The sequence below is a fragment of the Tympanuchus pallidicinctus genome, unplaced genomic scaffold (assembly GCF_026119805.1).
Source record: "Tympanuchus pallidicinctus isolate F22 unplaced genomic scaffold, pur_lepc_1.0 scaffold15, whole genome shotgun sequence".
In the NCBI taxonomy this organism is placed as follows: Eukaryota; Metazoa; Chordata; class Aves; order Galliformes; family Phasianidae; genus Tympanuchus; species Tympanuchus pallidicinctus.
The window spans coordinates 25,928,744-25,947,006 of record NW_026294669.1 but is presented as its reverse complement, the minus strand read 5'-3'; the positions used below and the strand labels follow the sequence as shown (position 1 = coordinate 25,947,006).

Below are 18,263 nucleotides of genomic sequence, written 5' to 3'. Positions count from 1 at the left end.
TTCTTTGTCCCTTACTTGGCTTTCACTGATTTCTATTCCTTTTGATTGCTTTCATTCAAATTAAATAGCTGTTGCTTAGTTATTATGAAGGAAGATCTGGAATTTTTTGCCATTTGATCAGTGGAGTCAGTCAGACTAAACTATGTCATTCAGAGGCAGGTCTTGTAGTTACTGTGATCATGATTTGTTCAGAGTGACAAGAGGTAATGACTGCTTGGGGAAGGGATAAGACTAGCATATGTCAGTCTCTTCCTTTCCTTGATATGCTTGACAGCTGTTGCTTCCTAGTCTGACAAGAATTTTAATTCTGAAGATAAATCAACAAGGCAGAAAATCCTAAACAGTGCTGGGATTAGTCTCTTTCCATGTAAATTACTGAAAGCTCTGAGGATGCATAGCCTTATGAGTGGCCTCAGCAGAAAAGAGGTACCTGTATACAAGTAGAGAAAGATCTGTTTCTTCTGACGTGCTGCCAGCAATTCAGTTAGGTAGAGAGACTTTAGCAGAAAATCAGCTCAGGTGGACTGCTATATTGTTTGTTGTCATCTCAGACTCTGTCGTCTCATTCAAAGTCACAGTCTGTGAAAAGAACCTAGCTATAGCATCCAGCACTGCATTCTCCCACAGTAGATATTTCACCCATTCTTGTTGCATATTTGCTGTGACTGGTTTCAGGAAATACTGTAAGATCTTTATCGACTCTTGATGTCATTTAGGCAAAGGCTTGAGAATGCTTATTCTGATAGTCTCCTGTCTTACAGCAGTTTGTGAATAGGTATAACTTAACATTAAAAATCAATTTGTCTATCTCAAATTTTTGAACGGGATTTAACCCGTAGAGTGTCAAAACTCAATGTCACATCGGCAAAAAATCTCATGTTTTGGCAAAGACTTTCAGCTTACTCTGAAAATATTCACTCACCATTTTAACCCCAATTTCTTTGCAGATTCGCTCAGGTCTTTGCAACCCAGCAGAATTCCTACCTGTGGATCCAACACAAGAGTTTATATTTCCTCCTGAACTAATGGTAGGAAGTACTCATCTTTTATTTTTGACTTTCATTGTAATGCAAGCATGACTGAGTTCCTGCAAATACTGTAGTCATGATGACTCTATCCTCAGATAAACAGAAAAAAAAAACCCACATTTTTTATCAGACATACTGAGGAATTTTTATGTGGATAATTTGTATGTAATCATTGTTCTAAATTATATTTTCAAGAAAGAAATGGTTTGCCTCTCCATAACAAAAATGTTGTTCCCGGTGTTTTCCTGAAACATCTCCTTGCTGAGAACTGTTTAATTTCAGAGCTTTTTGTGACGCACAGCATTTTGTTGGAAAGTTCCCAGGTGAACTGCTCAGTCTTTTCGATCTTGTCATTCTCTGTTGGATTTAAAGGTCTACAGGACCCACTGTTTCCTTCCAGCTGGCAAGCCAAGGCTGGACTGATGCATAAGAAAGGATGGAGAGGAAAAAGAGCATTTATGACAGTGGTTATTAGAAAGGAAGGACAGATGGAAACTTGAAAGGAGAATGTGTAAAGTGCTGCATGGTCTGTGGCAAGAGAAGAGAGCTGTGAAAATGATAGAATAGGGTGTTACCAGACCAGGTCAAGTAGAGTCCAAACAGGCAGGCTCAGGCTGATTTTTTATTTAATCCTCATGTTTCAACAGCTTCTTGCGAAATTCCTTATTTGTACTCTTGTTGCAAATATTACTGTGTACTTCTCACTGCTATTATGCAACTACCTCAGGGACTCGAAAGTTCATTTGTGTCCTGGGAAGCCAAGGCCTAATTCTTTGATTTGTTACAGTGTTACAGCATGTTATTTTACAGCAGTTAACTTTGTAAACACTTCAGTTTAAGAATACAAGTTCTGTTTATAAGGATTGTCTCTCAGTGCTGAACTTGCATACTAAGGTATAAGCTTCTTCATGTTGTCCTGAAGTGGAAGGCAAATTTACCTTTCTGCTACTTGACTTGCCATTGTCAGACTCATGCTGTAAGAATGCAGGCATTAATGGATATTTTGCAACTCCTGTACTTGGATTAAGCATCTTTGCCAAATTGCTCTTAACTCAAAGGCTGTTCATTAAGAAAGGAGATACTGTCATCTGTTGTTCACATTGTGCTGCCAAGAGGAGTGATCTGTCTCTTCAAGCGATGTAAGATCTATAGCGTGACCTAGAATGATAATGCTGAGTTTGTTCAAGTTCTCTTGAAGTCTGTTGCAAGCTCTCAGCCAATTTAAGTAGGTTGGCCATAAGCTCTATGTGAAATAAGTCTACTTGATGAACTGGAGCCCTGGGCAATCTGGTCTATTACCTGATTCAGTGGATGGCAACTCTGCCCTTGGCAGGGGTGATGAAAATAGAAGATCTGCAAGGTCCTTTTCAACCCAAGCTGTTCTGTGATTCTATAATATGCATTAAAAGCGTGGATACTGGAAAAAGCACATAAAACACAGCTGCAAAGATGTGGAGAGCAATAATAGTGACAGATTCTTCTCTGGCAAAGGAGTGCCTAACTGCTAATTATGACTGAGTCCACATGCTCCTATTTACTTGTGTTTCAGGCAAGTGTATTACATAGAAAACCAGTTCCTAATTGCAATTGTTCTTCCATTTGCCGACTGTTCTATGTGTTCGTTACTTTGTTTGCAAAAAAGATGTTTCTCAGTGGTCCTTTTGAATATTTTGAAGGCATGATTCCACATGGTACTTGCTGAATATGGTGCGAGTGTACATGGCATTCTCAGTGGAGTAAAGGGAATTAGCCTTGTAAGACTAGAGGTGCCTTAGCAACCCTTTAATTTATAAATAAATTAATTGGAAATACTGATCAACCAACCCAAGGAGACTGTATTTCCACGTTTTTTTCAGATAAATGAAGAAGTAACTGCTTTCATTTTAAAAAATTAATGAATTCTATATCATAGAAACTAATCAGGGTCTAGCAAGGCAAATAGAGACATCCGACAGATGGTGATACAGTGATTCTCCCTGACTGACAGAATATGCTCCTTGTATTCTCTCACATATGCAGTGAGCTTTTGGCATCCTGATTTCCTTCAAAATCAGATCACATTGCACTCTTATTTATTACATTGTATACAAAGGGAAACTTTCAGAGCAAGATAAAGGAAAACAGAAGACTAATCTACTGCTAGTCTAGTGTCTCTTGCATAGTTGTCTAGTTGGCCTTTAGCAATAGCAGTTATAAAAACTCAGCATTGTACAGCACTATATAAGCACAAGATGAAGAACTCCATTTGTGTCTCATCATTCATCATGACAATGTCCTAGGTAGTAATAAAATTGCTTATATTGACATTTCTCAAAACTGACAAGTCTTTATCATTTCCACCACAGAGAATGGCTCAAGAACAGCAAAGAAAGACCCTTATTTTCTGCAGTAAGAGAACAACATGGATTTCTCCCTCCAGCCTGAAGGAGCTTCTGGAGCTGAAAGCCAAGTATCCAAAGGCACCTCTGGTTGTGGGTAACACCAGCTTAGGTATGGAATGGCAAAAGACCTTTTGGCACAGGGATTTCTTTATCCAGTGGGCATGTAACTGAGCCCTCATTTTATCTTCTGAGGATCCTGAAAGCATTCTCTCACCCTAGTGACTGTGCTTCTATATTTAGGCCATGGTCATTTTCTCTGATTTTTTACAGTATGTCAGAAACTAAGTACCACCATAACTGAGCACAGGGTCTGCACTAGCTTCTCCTAGTAACCTCAGAGCAAAAATTATGTGAATAAGGGAGGAATCGCTCAAGTCGAAGGGTCAAACATTTCCTATCTACATTGGCCTGAATGTAACAAAGGAAAAGAGCACAGTAACCTCATATGCCATCTAGGCAGTGGCTAGTTTCTGTGTACTATAGACAGGGTTGAGAGTTTGTAGGATTGTTTTGTTTTTTGTTTTTGTTTTTGTTTTCTGGTTTTTTTCTTTGTTTGTTTTGTTGCTTTTGTTTTGTTTTGTTTTGTTTTGTTTTGAGGGAATAATCAACCAGGGGGCATTTCTCACTGTAAATAGAGACATAAGTCAATTCTCTGTTATAGTTGCACTATAAATTTAATTGTGGCATTTTTCTAATAATGTACCAGCTCATCTCTCCCTCCCAGCTTCTCCCTCACCATGATGTAATACTTCACATAACACCAGAATGGTAAATCTCTTCAGTCTAAAAAATTTAAGTTTCTTTATGTAAGGCTCTGGCAGCTACTGCAGAACAAATAGGACTTTACACAAAGCATGAGGTTTACAATAGAGACCATGGGGTAATCTAATTACTACATACATACACACACAATTTTGGGAATATACATATATATTAAAGGTGCTGCATTAGGGGAAAACAAGAGAAGCACAGAAATGTTGTTGCTCATATATGAAGGTGGAATTGTATACAGCTCTGAGGTGAGAGGTGAAATCTAATGTGATATAGGAAAGGGCCAGAAACCAGTTTAGAGGAACATGGAGCAAAAATCTGGAAAGAGCATATTGAACTTTGGACTTCAGACCAGCCTTCAAACTGATCTGAAAAGACTGTATGAGGAGTAAGCACAGTGGGGGTCAGATGAAGTGGACCAAGGAAAAGCAATAAAATGTGGCATTCAAGGTACTACATAACAAAATTCAGAAGACTTTGCAACTACTTAGTTACAATGCTTTTGAGCTTTGCAGTCTCTGCATCAAAGAATATGTTCAACTTTTTCAACAGGTCTCTAACTACAGTATTGTACTTTCTCTTACAGGACTCAACAAAAATGACTGTGATGCCTATCATCCAATCATTCTCCATCCTTTGAGGATTCCAGAAATGCAAGTTGTGAGTATCACAGATGATGGTGAGTCTCCAAGTTACCTCTACTAATGGTACAGTGATGACTAAATTGAGTTTTGTATTTTGACACCAGAAGGAATAAGAACCATTGCCTCTTATTTCTGCTGAATGTTTTGGGTTGTTTGTTTTTGTTTTCTCCCCTGTCGCAGTCATTTTACTAAGCCTTTTAGTCAATATGTCAGCTTATTTATGGTCTGGAGATGATGATAGATGGGGCAATTAATGAGACTGTTCTGCAAAAGCGTATTTGTTCAAATCTCAAATTTCTGCAAACTGCAAACGTAGGGGAAGGCCCTATGTCAGCCTTATTTCTTTGTTTTAACCTGTCATTTACCTTTTAGTCACAGCCATTTGTCTGATAAAGTTTGCAGAACTTGAATTAGGCTAGGATTAGATTTTAAACACGATAGATTTGCAACCCAAAATAGCAGAGTATTTTCTTTAGAGTGGTTGGGCTTGATTCTCAGCTAGTAGAACGAATCATAGATGCACTGATGTGAAAAGAACTGAGTTAAGAGTCCAATGCAGTAGGCACATCATGCTGCTGAATGAAGAAATTACATCTATAGCAAAATATGAAATACAGCATCTTCTCCATGGGAAATCTTACTATTAAAATTAGAGGAATTAATCTGTTTAATAATGGCCTCTTTATCTCCTTATGTTCCCCGCAACTACTGAATTACAAAAACAACTCTGCATTTAAGCCCACTTCCATAGATTGTGGCCCCATTATTAGTAAAAAGTTTTTCACAACACTTGAAGATTTCTGTGTACATCAGAGTTCAGTGAAGTACATGGCAGTGGCTTCTCTGCTACCAGTGGAAATGTGATCAAGTGTTTGGGGCTCACTCTTGAAGGGTTCCAATAAATTTGTCATCATTCATCCTGATTAATCAACTAATGTTTATGTGTGTCTTTGGGGATACAGTGCATAAAAACATGATGTGCATTTATGTGTGCAAATACTGAATGTAATATTTTTCAGATATACGTATAGTAGTAAAATTTTCTGAATAAGCAAACGGTATTTGAAGTTCTTGTTGCTTAGAATATGAAATTTATCTTACTCTTATTTCTGTTTTACTGCTGACAAAAGCTGCCTACGATAGCAAGTCTTTAGAGGCCTTACAGGCATTGCATTCAGTGTGGAGTTATGATTTCACTATCTAAACTTATTTGGTTTCAGGGATAGTAATAGGAGCTGCCTGTTGCCTTGCCCAGCTCAGAGAGATTCTCCTGGAGACTATCCCAAAACTCCCAGAGGAGAAAACAAAAATCTACCAAGCTCTCTTGCAACAGCTGAGAACTCTAGCTGGAGAACAGATCAGGAGCATGGCGGTATGTATTCAGCTGTGATGGGAAATAAGTCAACAATACAGACATGTTACGAAAATGATCAGGGGACTGGAGCACCTCCCCTATTAGGACAGGCTGAGGGAGCTGGGCTTGTTCAGCCTGGAGAAAAGAAGGCTGTGGGGCGAGCCTTATTGCAACCTTTCAGTACCTAAAGGGAGCCTACGAATAGGATAGAAATCAACTCTTTGAAAAGGTTGCTAACTGCAGGACAAGGGGAAATGGTTTTAAGTTGAGGGAGGGAAGATTTAGGTTGGATGTCAAGGGGAAGTCCTGTACAAAAAGAGTGGTGAGGTGCTGGAACAGGCTGCCCAGAGAGGTTGTGGATGCCCCATCCCTAGAAGTGTTCAAGGCCAGATTGGATGGGGCCCTGGGCAGCCTGGTCTAGTATTGAATGTGGAGGTTGGTGGCCCTGCATGTGACAGGGGAGTTGGAGATTCATGATCTTTGAGGTCCCTTCCAACCCTGGTCATTCTCCTATTCTGTGACATATCTGTATGAATGTCACTTACATGGAGAAAAACTGGATGAATCTATGATAAGCTTCATAAAGCTAAGTATTTAATACCATCACAAAAGATGTATGAAGTAATATGGAATAAATGGGAAGTTGTCAGCAGGGTCAAATATCTTGAGAGCTGTAAACAAAACTCTCTTGTTTTCCCTGCTGTCTGAGCAGAAAACAGAAAGAGACTGAGCAGAGAAGAAAAGTGAGATTATTTGGGAAGGTACTACACTCCTTGCAGCGAATCATACTTTGGTTTGACTATGCACACATAGCTGTTTATATGTGAGGCATCTCTGATATTTTCCCTAATTAGGGAATTCCTTTAGCTTAATACCTTGCATTTATGTCTCTAATTAAGAAAATTGGCCATCGCTTAATTTATTGGGCAAAAAAGTAAACGTGGTCTTTCTCATGATGATGACACAGAACTTTCGAAGGGAACAATAAATTAAATCACCTTGAAAATTGCCAGTTAAGATTAAATAAAATAAAACAACAGGCCTGTTTAAATGAATTAAATGTGTTTATGATGCAGATCCCTGTTACACATGAAAGAACAAGCCTAAAAATAACCTAATTGTTTAAGCCTAAAAATACCTAATTGTTTGTTCAAGTCTTTAGGAGGACACATTGTAAGCAGGGGATCAGCCTGGGACTTGAACCCAATCTTATCTGCTGGCAAATCTGTTCTCAACTTGGCATCAGATGGTAAGCTTTGAACTTCCTCCCAGGTATCTTTGCCGTATGGACACAACAGTGTAAGAGAGAATGTAACTATAGGTCATTCATTTTCAAATGAAACATTACTGCACGTCCCCCTAATGAATTAGATTGGTACTTTTGCTGAATGGAAGACAACATTGACCTGGCTTTTGCCTCTCGTTATAACTATCAACAAATGTCTACCAGTAGAAGGCACTGCCTGTGGGTTTCACAAGACAAAAGGAAACATCTGTTGATTTCATGAAAGAAAAACAGTCAGGTGTGACAGGTCTCTGGATGCGCTGCTCCATTTATCAGACGGGTATTTGCTGTTGTTGCTCGTGTCTTTCTTATTTTAAGAAAAAATGGTTCATTCTCATCATGTCTTAGCACCTTCAAGCTTCTGTTGAAATCACTGGTACTTGTGTGTGTGTGTGTGTGTGTGTGTGTGTGTGTGTAAATGTTTGAATAACACAGTAATCAAGCCTGAGCAAATTCCATCCTTGTCATATAAAATCTGTAGGTTCTTTGGAAAATCTTGGCAATTATTTATAGCTCTGTGCTAAACATGTGCAGAGCTCATTCTCATTGCAGTGCTTTAATTATTTAATGGTCTAAGAGTTTTTGAAAGAGAGCAGAAAGAGAATAGCTGTACTTAAACCCAAATTGCTGATTTTCTGATTATTATCATTATTATTAGCTTTTGTAGGAGTTCAATTTTCCAGAAAATTTTCCAGAAAAAAACTTGATATTTTTGATGGTGGACTACAGCATTCACATAGCGGAAAAAAAATGCACTTAAACTATATATGATAAAGATTAAACTTTCCACTTGAAGGACTTTGAAAGTCTAAGGCCAGTTTCTGAGTGAAGGTAGCTGTATGCTTTAAGGCTATTGCAGCACTTTGGAGCTATTATTTTCTGCTGAAAACAATGCTCACTGAAAATGTCAGCACTTCTTTGAGCATCTTCATTTCATTTTCACAGCTGCATGTTTGCATAATTTTCACTCCAAATGAAAACAGTTCAACCTATATACGTGATCTGGCCAAGTGTATGCTTTTGCACAGATTAAGTAAAATTTGGATGTTTTGTTCTTAATGCACATTCAATACATTTTTCTGTGACAGGTGGCAAGCGACAGATTTTTTTAAATGACCAGTTTCTTGCCGGCCATAAACATGCAGACATAGAGCCCAAGGAGGTTGTTGTTTCTGTTCTTATCCCATATTCTACAAAGGTAAAATCATTGATGTTCTCTCCGAATTGCTGTTTTGTGATGTCTCTTTGACTTATGGGTAAATAGAGCCAGATAAAAGACCAGAATCATTGTATATTTCAGTCTAAATAATGGATGATAGAAGCATTTGGTGCAGCCATTAATTAAAGCAAAATCTTAATAATAAAACCCAAACTGCTGTGAGCAATGGTGTCAGCGCGTGGCTTTCTGAAGTTAGTGGAGGGGGAAATGATGTCATTGTTACTGTGTTCTTAGATTTCCCTCTAGTGGATGTGAGGAGAAGTATGAGACAAGCAGGAGACAGAACTCAAAGCATATATTCTGTGATTGAAGTTAGCAACAAAGTAACCACAGGAGTAGCTGCCAACCCTGACATCAGAGTAGCTGCCCATTGCAACACCACATAAGAAACACATGTGGCCTCATGTTGGAAAAGTTCTCCAGCCCTTTAGAGGCTGCCAGCTATGGAAAAAAAAAAAAAAAATTCCACAAGCAGAAAACTGCAGTAGGATAATCTGTGAGCAGCAACAGTGCAACAGTGTTTGCACTGCACAGAAACTTTGAGCCTCAGTAGTAATTAGAGGGACAAACAGGCTGGAGGAAAAAATGGAAGGGTTTAGTTCCCTCCACAGAGTAAAAGAGGGAAATCCCATCTGCATCATTATATGAGAAATAAAGCAGCTGTGCAGCATATTCCTGACAGTAGCACTACTGGTGTACTCAAAAGCTCACTTCAAAGACGTGGAAAACTATCTGTCAGCAGTCACATGGACAACATGTGATATGCAGCAGCTTCAGCACATAAAATTAACCCCATTTCTGTGGGGTGTCTGCTCCTGACATTTGTTTTAATGCTGAAATGTCTCCTCCACTGATTCTGCTGAGATAACAAAAATGCATATGGAAACTTTTTTTTGCAAAACCTGTCAACAGAAAGTGAGAGAACAAAGGCTGAAGGAATCTGTCTGACAGTTCTCACTCTGTTCCCGGCAGTTCCTAGTTTTGATTTTGTGTAGCTTGATGTGAATTATGCTTAAGTGAGTGAATTTAGATCCTGGTAAGGAGTTTTCCCATCTCTGATAAAACTCATTGTTGATCATACAATCCTGACTTTTACAATCAGACACGGTGAGAGAAACTAACCTGCTAACCTCTAGCAGGCTCAGTGGCTTTGAATTTGAAGGTTTTTTTCTGAGGCTAGAGAAAAAGGGCACTTTACGTTTTCTTTACAAAGGGATCAGTTCTGTGCCTGATCATGAAAGAAGCTGCTATTATGCGTTTTTTAAAAATACTTTTAATCATCTCCAGAACTAAAGGAGATTTCTGACAACTGAAAGTGCTGTTGTTTTGAGTGCCTCCCTCTGTAAATGCCATTGTGGTAGCTAGAATAACACATAGAATCTATGAGTGTAAAATCTTCGCAAGATCAGGTTATTTGGCACAGTGGGATTTCCATGTTCTGGAAGAGAAACCACTGTTTTGTAAGCTGAGATTTGATTTAAAGAACACACCATCCATACATGAAGTGGCTTATACCAGGACGGCTTTTCCTGTACTCTGAAAAACTTTTGGCATGTTTCCTTACTTGCAGACAGTGTCAAATACTGTCTTAGTATGTCTGCCTACGATTAGCTTAGTACTTCAAGAAGAATTTAAAAATTAACTGAAACAGTAATTCCAGCAGACATTTGTTAAAAGTAATATTTTCTTTGGACAACGATAATCAACGTACAGAGAGTTGTAGATTTGCTTTATTTTAACAAGACCAATTTCTACCATTTATGGCATTTCTATTGTCTTTTATTCCATTAGGATGAGTTTATTTCAGCCTTCAGACAAGCTGACCGTCAGAAAAATGCTTTTTCCGTAGTGAATGCTGGATTGCGAGTCCTCTTCAGACCAGGCACAGACACAATTGTAGATCTGAGTATTTTATATGGAGGCATTGGCTCAACCACACTCAGTGCAAGAAAATCTTGTGAGAAGCTCATTGGAAGGTAGTGGATGTCCTAATGCATTTATGGAAAAAGCAGGAAGTATGATGTGATGCATGGGGCCTGTTGGATTCTGTCATCATCAGATTCTCACAGTCTCTTTTTGTAGTCTTCCTTAGTATGCTATTATTTGATATATAACTTATGCTGTTTGCTTAATACTTCCCACATACTTCGCAATAGCTTCAGCTGTCTTAATAAAGTGTATGCTAACCTATCCTTCTACCAGACAGTGGAATGATCAGATGCTGAGTGAAGCTTGCAAACTGGTGCTGGAGGAAATTTCTCTTCCTCCATCAGCTTCAGGTGGAAAAGTAGAGTATAGAAGAACTCTGCTTGTCAGCTTCTTATTCAGATTTTACCTGGAAGTGTTACGTGGCTTACATCAGATGGTAAGGACTGGACAAGAACTGCATATCTGCATCAGCAAGACAGGCTGCAAGACATTTCTGGTTTTCTAAATATTTGGGGATAGGAGAGGGGAGAGTAAAAGTGTTATGATCTATTTCAAAATATATTAGGGAAAAACCATTTTGTTTTGTTTTATTTTGTTTTTTTAAATAAGGATCTGACAATACTACTCTGACATCATCTTCCTTTCAGTATCCCTTCAGGTATGCTGAACTCTCACAGGATAAGATGAGTGCTTTGGGAATGCTGCAAAGTGGTGTTCCCCAGGGTGTCCAAGTCTATCAGGTGAGGTTGTTTGCAGCTGGGATTGCCACAAACTCTGTCTTAATGAATATTGTGCCCTTCTCAGTTTTTATTCCTAAGTCTCTGTTAATTGTACTATGAAGCTGCTGGAACAGTTGATCCTGTGGTAAACATTTTCTTTTACAGATTTTGTAGTCTATCAGGGCACAAATGTAATCCTGGTTCTCAAGGTGTTGTGCAGCATCAGGATATCCTGACAGCTGGAACAGGGGCAAAGCTTTCAGCTCTGTGTGAGCTCAGCAGAGAATTTACATTGTTCAGTGGATTTCAGTAAATGAAATTTCAGTAAATGGAATCACCTGCTGCAGTATCTCTCTGATTGTTCAAGCCTAAGACGTTTATTTGCAAAACTACAATATCAGGGGAAGAGGCAGCTAGGGAATAAAAACTTTGTTCAGAAAATATAAATTTAATTGGAAATTGGAAAAAAAAAATCAAGAATTTTCACCCATATCTTTGCTTTGTTGCAGAACTGAGAAATTTTAAAAAGCAAGCATTAACTGCTTAGTGTCAGTTTGCCAGAAAAGGCCTTAACTTCAGACTGTTCTTTTGTTTTTGTTCTTTTCAGACACTGACTTTTTTAAGGAGAAGAATCCTTTTCTGAGTAAAAGCAAACAAAACACAAATGTTGGAAGTTTTTCACTGTCCCTCACCATAGTTATGTAACTTATCAGAAACTCAACAACTGAGAGCACCAAAGGTGTACTTTCATTAGGTGTGTCTGAAGTGTGCTCAACTCCATGCTCTTTACAGTGTTAGAAGGATTTGATGGGGATTTAATTAGCAGAAACATGAGTGAAACCATTTTTCTTGGTCTGGTTAGCGCTCAGCAGAATACAAATTTACCTATCTCTATAGGAAGATGAGCAAGAAGGATTTAGAATAATCTCTGATTATATATATATATGTGTGTGTGTGTGTATGTGTGTATATCCCTAATTTCAGATGTGTTTTCTCCAAAGTAAACAACATGAAACATAATCTGAAGTCTGTAAAGTGTGACTTGCAAAGGGTGCTGTCAGAAAGTGCGGACCCAGCAAACGGGCTAGATAAGGTCCAGAAAGTTTTGAATCTTTTCAGCCATGGATCCTCAGTATGAAGAAGTCATTGTGTCTTGTTTAGGATTTGGCTTTTTGCTTGTTTAATTGTTGCAGTCTTTCTGCAGAAGACTGATGTTTACTGGAGTTGTGATTGGTATCTAGTGAAATATATTTCTCCAACCTCAATCCAGGCATCATGGTAGTAATGGAGCACAAATTAGCCCTTCATAATACTTCCCAAGAATATTTTCATAAAATCTAAATTGTGTCTGTGTGGATTTTATCATCAGACAATGATCTCAGATAAAATGTGTGATTAAGGCTTTCTCTAATTACTGTTCTGACTTGAAGACACGTTCCTGTTTGCAGGATGTTGACCCAGGACAGTCTCCACAAGACCCCGTGGGACGTCCCATCATGCACCAGTCTGGAATTAAGCACACCACTGGTGAAGCAATTTACATTGATGACATTCGTCCAGTGGATGGAGAACTTTCATTGGCTGTGGTCACTAGCATTAAAGCCCATGCAAAGATTAAGTAAGTAAGAAGGAAAGTATATCCATATAAGAAAGATAAGCCCGTGCAAAGATTAAGTAAGAGGAAAAGTATATCCATGTAAGTATGTTAAGCACTTTCTCTCTTCCCATTATATGATTTGTCTATATAATGAGGTATGCAATTACGCATAAGTAAGGATGTCCTTACTATGCGCTTCAAGCATTGTCAGATAAGGGCAGAAGAGTTCATGCTAATACATTCATCCCTTTTAGTACAGAAAATGTAGGAAGTAAAGTTGTTTAGGTTTTGAATGTACTGGAACTAAAATTTAAAGAGGTGTTTTTGTACTGCATGCACAGCTGCTCATGCTTTGTTTTGTTTTTCTCAATATGTGAATCAACACTTCCAGTTTCTTCTCTGTCTGAAGATAATCTCATATGTGAGAGTATGAGACCTATGGAATAGATTTCTGTCCTGAAAATAATGGAATTAGTTTACGCTAAAAATATTTGTACTATGTACTGTACTCATTTATGTGCATGCTCTACGTTCCAGATCAATTGACATTTCAGAAGCCCTTCAGGTGCCAGGAGTGATTAATGTGGTTACAGCAAAAGATGTTCCAGGGAAAAATGGCAATGATGAAGAGGAAGCATTTGCAAAAGACAAGGTATTTCTTGCTCTTAGAGGAGTGCCTGGGTGTTTTGCTTCAGTCATATGAAAAATAAAAAATAAGGGCAGTTTTTCATATGCTGAAACATAGAGTATATGCACAGCCAATGTGACTATATAGAATGTCCGAGGTCCCGAGCTGTCTCCATCACAAATGATACTGCAGGTTGGCATTTGCAGTGGGACAGGTGTAATTCCTAGTATGTTATCCCTCTCTTTCCTTTTTATCTGGATTTCCTTCCTCTCTGAGAAGGAAAGCAGTCTGCCCTATATCAGGTTTTACTTGATACAGTATCTGGCCACTTCAGGATGGCCATAGGGAAAATGTCTGTGATCACTGACAGCAGCAGGTGTTGCGGATGATGAAGGATGCCAATGGTATTTCTCATCTACTGACGTTAAGTCTGCAGTGGAATAGCATTATTAGAGGAACAGAACTTAAATAATGGCACTGGTGCATAACCTCTTCCCACAGAACACTCTTTGTAGAGAGTTGTAACTGTTCCTGTGTTTTTCCATTGGGTAATGTATGGTGGTGTGTTGCAGGTCATTTGTGTTGGACAGATAATCTGTGCCGTGGTTGCAGAGACATTGACCCAGGCGAAGTGTGGAGCTAAAAAGGTGAAGATAGTGTATGAAGATCTGCAGCCAGTCCTCACCATTAAGGTAACAATGCATCTCCTCTTCCTTGTCTGACAGAACGCTTAAGTCACCTTGTTCACTATTCATCTCCTTGTGCAGGTCTTTGTCAGGCTTTGGACTTGTTCAAAATAGTTTTTAAAATATTCAGAAAATGTTAAGGGAAAATTTCTTTGCTTGTGGGAGCCATATTTCTGGCAGGAGTCGGCCAGTATAGAATTAAATTAGAGAGTTTGCTTTGCAGAAGTTCTAGAGTCACACATCCTACACCCATGTTCTGAAAATCAGGACTGGTTCATCTTCAGTAGAAAGGAATCTGACTTTGAAATATTTTCAATGACTCTGAGTGCCATTAACAGTCATTAGGTATTTCTAATGTAGGGGAAGGACAGAATGGTATGAACTGTGAAAAATAAAAACAGAAGCTCTCTACTGGTGGAATGGGAACAGTTGTCCTGCTCTTTCTAATACTCAGCTGCAACCATCTGTCAATCTGAATAAAGGATCGTATTGATAATTGAAGATTTTACCATATAAAAATAATCTGAGTGAATTATTAACATGTTCTTTTTTTCTTGCTGCAGGATGCAATAAAGCATAATTCGTACATTACTAAAGAAAGGAAACTAGAAAAAGGAGACATTGAGAAAGGATTTAAGTCTGCTGATAAAATCATAGAAGGTAGTTTGTGTGTGCGGTGCATCAGGAGAGGAGGGGAGTTGTGCTGTTCAGAATCTATCACCAGCTGGTGCTTGAACTCGGATTTTTGCTATGTCTCCAGAATTTAATGAGAACAACACAGTTGTTAATTTTTTTCCCCCTTCACCAATAATCAAGATGAAATGAAGATTAACTAAGCCCTGTTAGCGATTTTTCCCTGTGCTTTACCATTCCTTTGAATGCAAGGGTATTCTTATGCCTTCCTGATTTGCTGTAACTTAAGCACTACTACACTGTTCTTATTTCTGAGAGTATACAACACTGACTATTCTCTACCTCTTTGCAACATTCTTCTACAGACTTCAAGATGTTTTCCTGCACTTCTTGTGGCTGAGCCTCCTCAGTTCTGTCAATCTCTCTATACATAAAGTTTATGACTTCTTTATGACTTTTTTTTTTTTTTCTGCTCTCCTGTGGACTTTTCCCAGCTGTTCCCTATCACTTCATGTCATCCGCTCAAGGAATCAGTTCTGATTCCTACTGCTGCTGCATAAATGTGTTTTAAGCATAACTAATCAGATCTAAGGATGGCATAAAGTAAAGGTCACAACACAAATCTGAAAGAATTGGCTTTTATGTTGTGATGTACTGACAGATTTCTCTTCCTGAAAGGAAAATTGTGCAAAAAGAATGTGTTGGGCAGAAATGGGTAGGAAAAGTGAAACAGGATAAGGGCATATACTGATGGAGAGAGAATAAAAAAGAAAGGAAAAGAGAACTTCTTCTCTCACAGAGTGATTTAGAAGATAATATATTACAATGCTATTGTAACAGCCCAGATGTAACCTCCTAAGGAAGAAAAAGCATTAGATAGTAAATAGAATCTGATCTTATACCAGAGAAATAAATAAATACAGCTATATGGGGTGATTGAGCATCTTTCTTCTAAACAAACATATATTTCCAGAAGTGTAAACACGAGATATAAAGAAATGAGAAATAACTGATTATATTTGCTTTCTGTAACAGAACTTTTTTTTCTGACATATATATTTATGCAAATATAAATTCCCTCCCAGTTCACTTGAAACCATGCTTAGATTTTTCCTATAATAATACACATACTAGGTGAATTGCATATGGGAGGACAGGAACATTTCTACCTGGAAACAAATAGTGTACTTGTTATTCCAAGAATGGAAGATAAAGAAATGGATGTGTATGTATCAACTCAGCATGCAACAGATGTACAGGTAAAATAAACCTGTTTACCTGTTTCTTACCTTCCTAAATTATTTTGAAACCGAAACGATAAGACCTAGAGTTCCTTTCATTCTCCTGTGCTTCTCTTGAAACTTTTATGCTGTTCCCAATTCAGATTAATTGATTTGAATGTATTTTTTAATAAAAATAAGAGGCTAATGTTGAAACTGAACAAAGATAAAAATGAGCAGATTGTTATGGGAATAGAAAATTTGTACATAAGCTTGTTCGCTTCTAATACATAGTTAGCCATGGAAAATAGGTAATTGTAATGTATTTTGATATGTGATAATTCTCAGTAAAATCACAGATTTTACTTCTGCAGAAATTAGTGGCTTCAGCTTTAAACCTTCAGTCCAACAAGATTATGTGTCACACAAAACGTGTTGGTGGAGCTTTTGGTGGGAAGATAACTAAGCCTTCGTTCTTTGCTGTAATTGCAGCAGTGGCAGCCAACAAGTAAGTTGATCTAACTAAATAAAATGAATGATTTAACTAAATCAGATTAGAAATTATGAGACTGAAATAGAAAGAAACTTTGAACCTGAACCCTGTTTGTGGTGTTGGCTTGAAGACATGATCTTGCTTATCTTCCATATCAGTAAATCCTGGATAGAAGCTTGAAAATTATCTTGAATTCTGACAATAGAATTCACTTACTGTCCATCTGACAGTGGAAAAAAAGCCTTCATGCAGTTTTTCCTAGGGTTCATCTGCACAAATCCCAACAAACTAGGCCTTTCTCAGGTATAATGGATTGAATCTCCATTCTATGTATTTAGTGAAAATGTTTTTCATCCTGAAATCCTTGTTAAATCCTAAGGTGTGCTCAAGTCAGCCCTTTGTGCCGCAGGTTTTCACTACTCAAGTGTCTTTGCCATGTCATGTGTGCTTTTCTTGTACCTCCCAGTTTAAAACACTAAAGGAAAGTCACTGGAAAGCTCTTTTTCTGTGCCTTGTCTCTGTAGCAGAAAATCTACATTTTATCTGCTGAATTAGCAGTATTAGTATCAGCAGGCATGGTCAGTAAAATGATGGTCAATAAGAAACTAAAACATAGAATGGATTGTTTTACAGCTGCCACTAGAAGTTTGGCCATATAAATATAATGTCTTTTCAATCTTCATAGATAAACTGTAATTAAAGATGACTTACGTTTACTTTAGGACCGGGCGCCCAATCCGCTTTGCCCTTGAAAGAGACATGGACATGTTAATCACTGGTGGACGTCACCCTTTCTTTGGAAAATATAAAGTGAGTGACAGGAGAGGTTATGTTTCTCAGTTATTTCAGCTGGGATAAGTTAGCATCTTTTTATTGACTGGCAAAAGGCAGCAAGAAACAAACTCCACCTCTTCTGAAATACTAACCCGCACCAACCTTGCCCCAGTCCTAAAAATATCCTGACTAATACTATGAATAAAAACAACAGCTATCCTCCTAATCCTACAGTCCATACAATATCCATTATTAAGCAAAACTATCCATCCCTTTTCATTCAAAACACTGCTAACATCAGCTCTACCACATCCTCATTTGAAAAGTACTTAGATTAGAATTGAATGCAAGCCTCTTCTGAGAAATGAAGGCAGCTCTTCAACTCAATGGAAAGTTCAACTACTAGGAAAACTCTTCCTTTTGGCTTTTTTAAAAATCCTTAACATTAAGAATAATTGAGTAAATGAAACCAGCACTGAAGCCATTTAGGCAACTGCTGTTAGCAAGTGCAAAGCCCTTCTTTTAGTTATTAGTGTATGATTTGAGGACACTAAAACCCTCCAGGACAGGGCTTATGAATCAGTATGGTTTGGATAAAGAAGGTCCAAGGAGTTTCTTTCCTACTGATTCTTAGATGAGATATAGAGCTTAGCTAAGAAGAGGGGGGTGTATTTTTCATTTTCTTTATTTCTGAGAGAGATTAGGTGTTATTTTTCATTTTGCTGAAGATATTGCTTTCAAAGATGGTATTGGTTATGTTTAGGCTAGGTTTAGAACTGGCTTGGGAAAAGAAAAGATTTCTTTTGTTGGTTTTTGTTTTTTGTTTTTTGTTTTTTTTGTTAGATCTTGTATTAACCATGGGAGAAAAATGGAACTGAGACTGAGATGTCAATAGCATACAT

General features: G+C 38.0%; 1 protein-coding gene across 3 annotated transcripts in view; it reads left to right on the top strand.

Moving 5' to 3' along the window:
• Positions 1–18,263, top strand: part of LOC128077316 (aldehyde oxidase 2-like) — a 48,046-nt gene that overhangs the window by 13,336 nt on the left and 16,447 nt on the right. For all 3 annotated transcript variants that reach the window (XM_052676381.1, XM_052676382.1, XM_052676383.1), the window contains 16 exons: positions 948–1,028; positions 3,374–3,518; positions 4,767–4,859; positions 6,045–6,196; positions 7,334–7,427; positions 8,552–8,661; positions 10,474–10,658; positions 10,885–11,047; positions 11,259–11,351; positions 12,779–12,948; positions 13,465–13,579; positions 14,128–14,247; positions 14,805–14,901; positions 16,009–16,133; positions 16,469–16,602; positions 17,310–17,397. In XM_052676381.1, the coding sequence (XP_052532341.1) occupies positions 948–1,028; positions 3,374–3,518; positions 4,767–4,859; positions 6,045–6,196; positions 7,334–7,427; positions 8,552–8,661; positions 10,474–10,658; positions 10,885–11,047; positions 11,259–11,351; positions 12,779–12,948; positions 13,465–13,579; positions 14,128–14,247; positions 14,805–14,901; positions 16,009–16,133; positions 16,469–16,602; positions 17,310–17,397 (1,965 nt within the window). The remainder of the gene's footprint in view (positions 1–947; positions 1,029–3,373; positions 3,519–4,766; positions 4,860–6,044; positions 6,197–7,333; positions 7,428–8,551; positions 8,662–10,473; positions 10,659–10,884; positions 11,048–11,258; positions 11,352–12,778; positions 12,949–13,464; positions 13,580–14,127; positions 14,248–14,804; positions 14,902–16,008; positions 16,134–16,468; positions 16,603–17,309; positions 17,398–18,263) is intronic.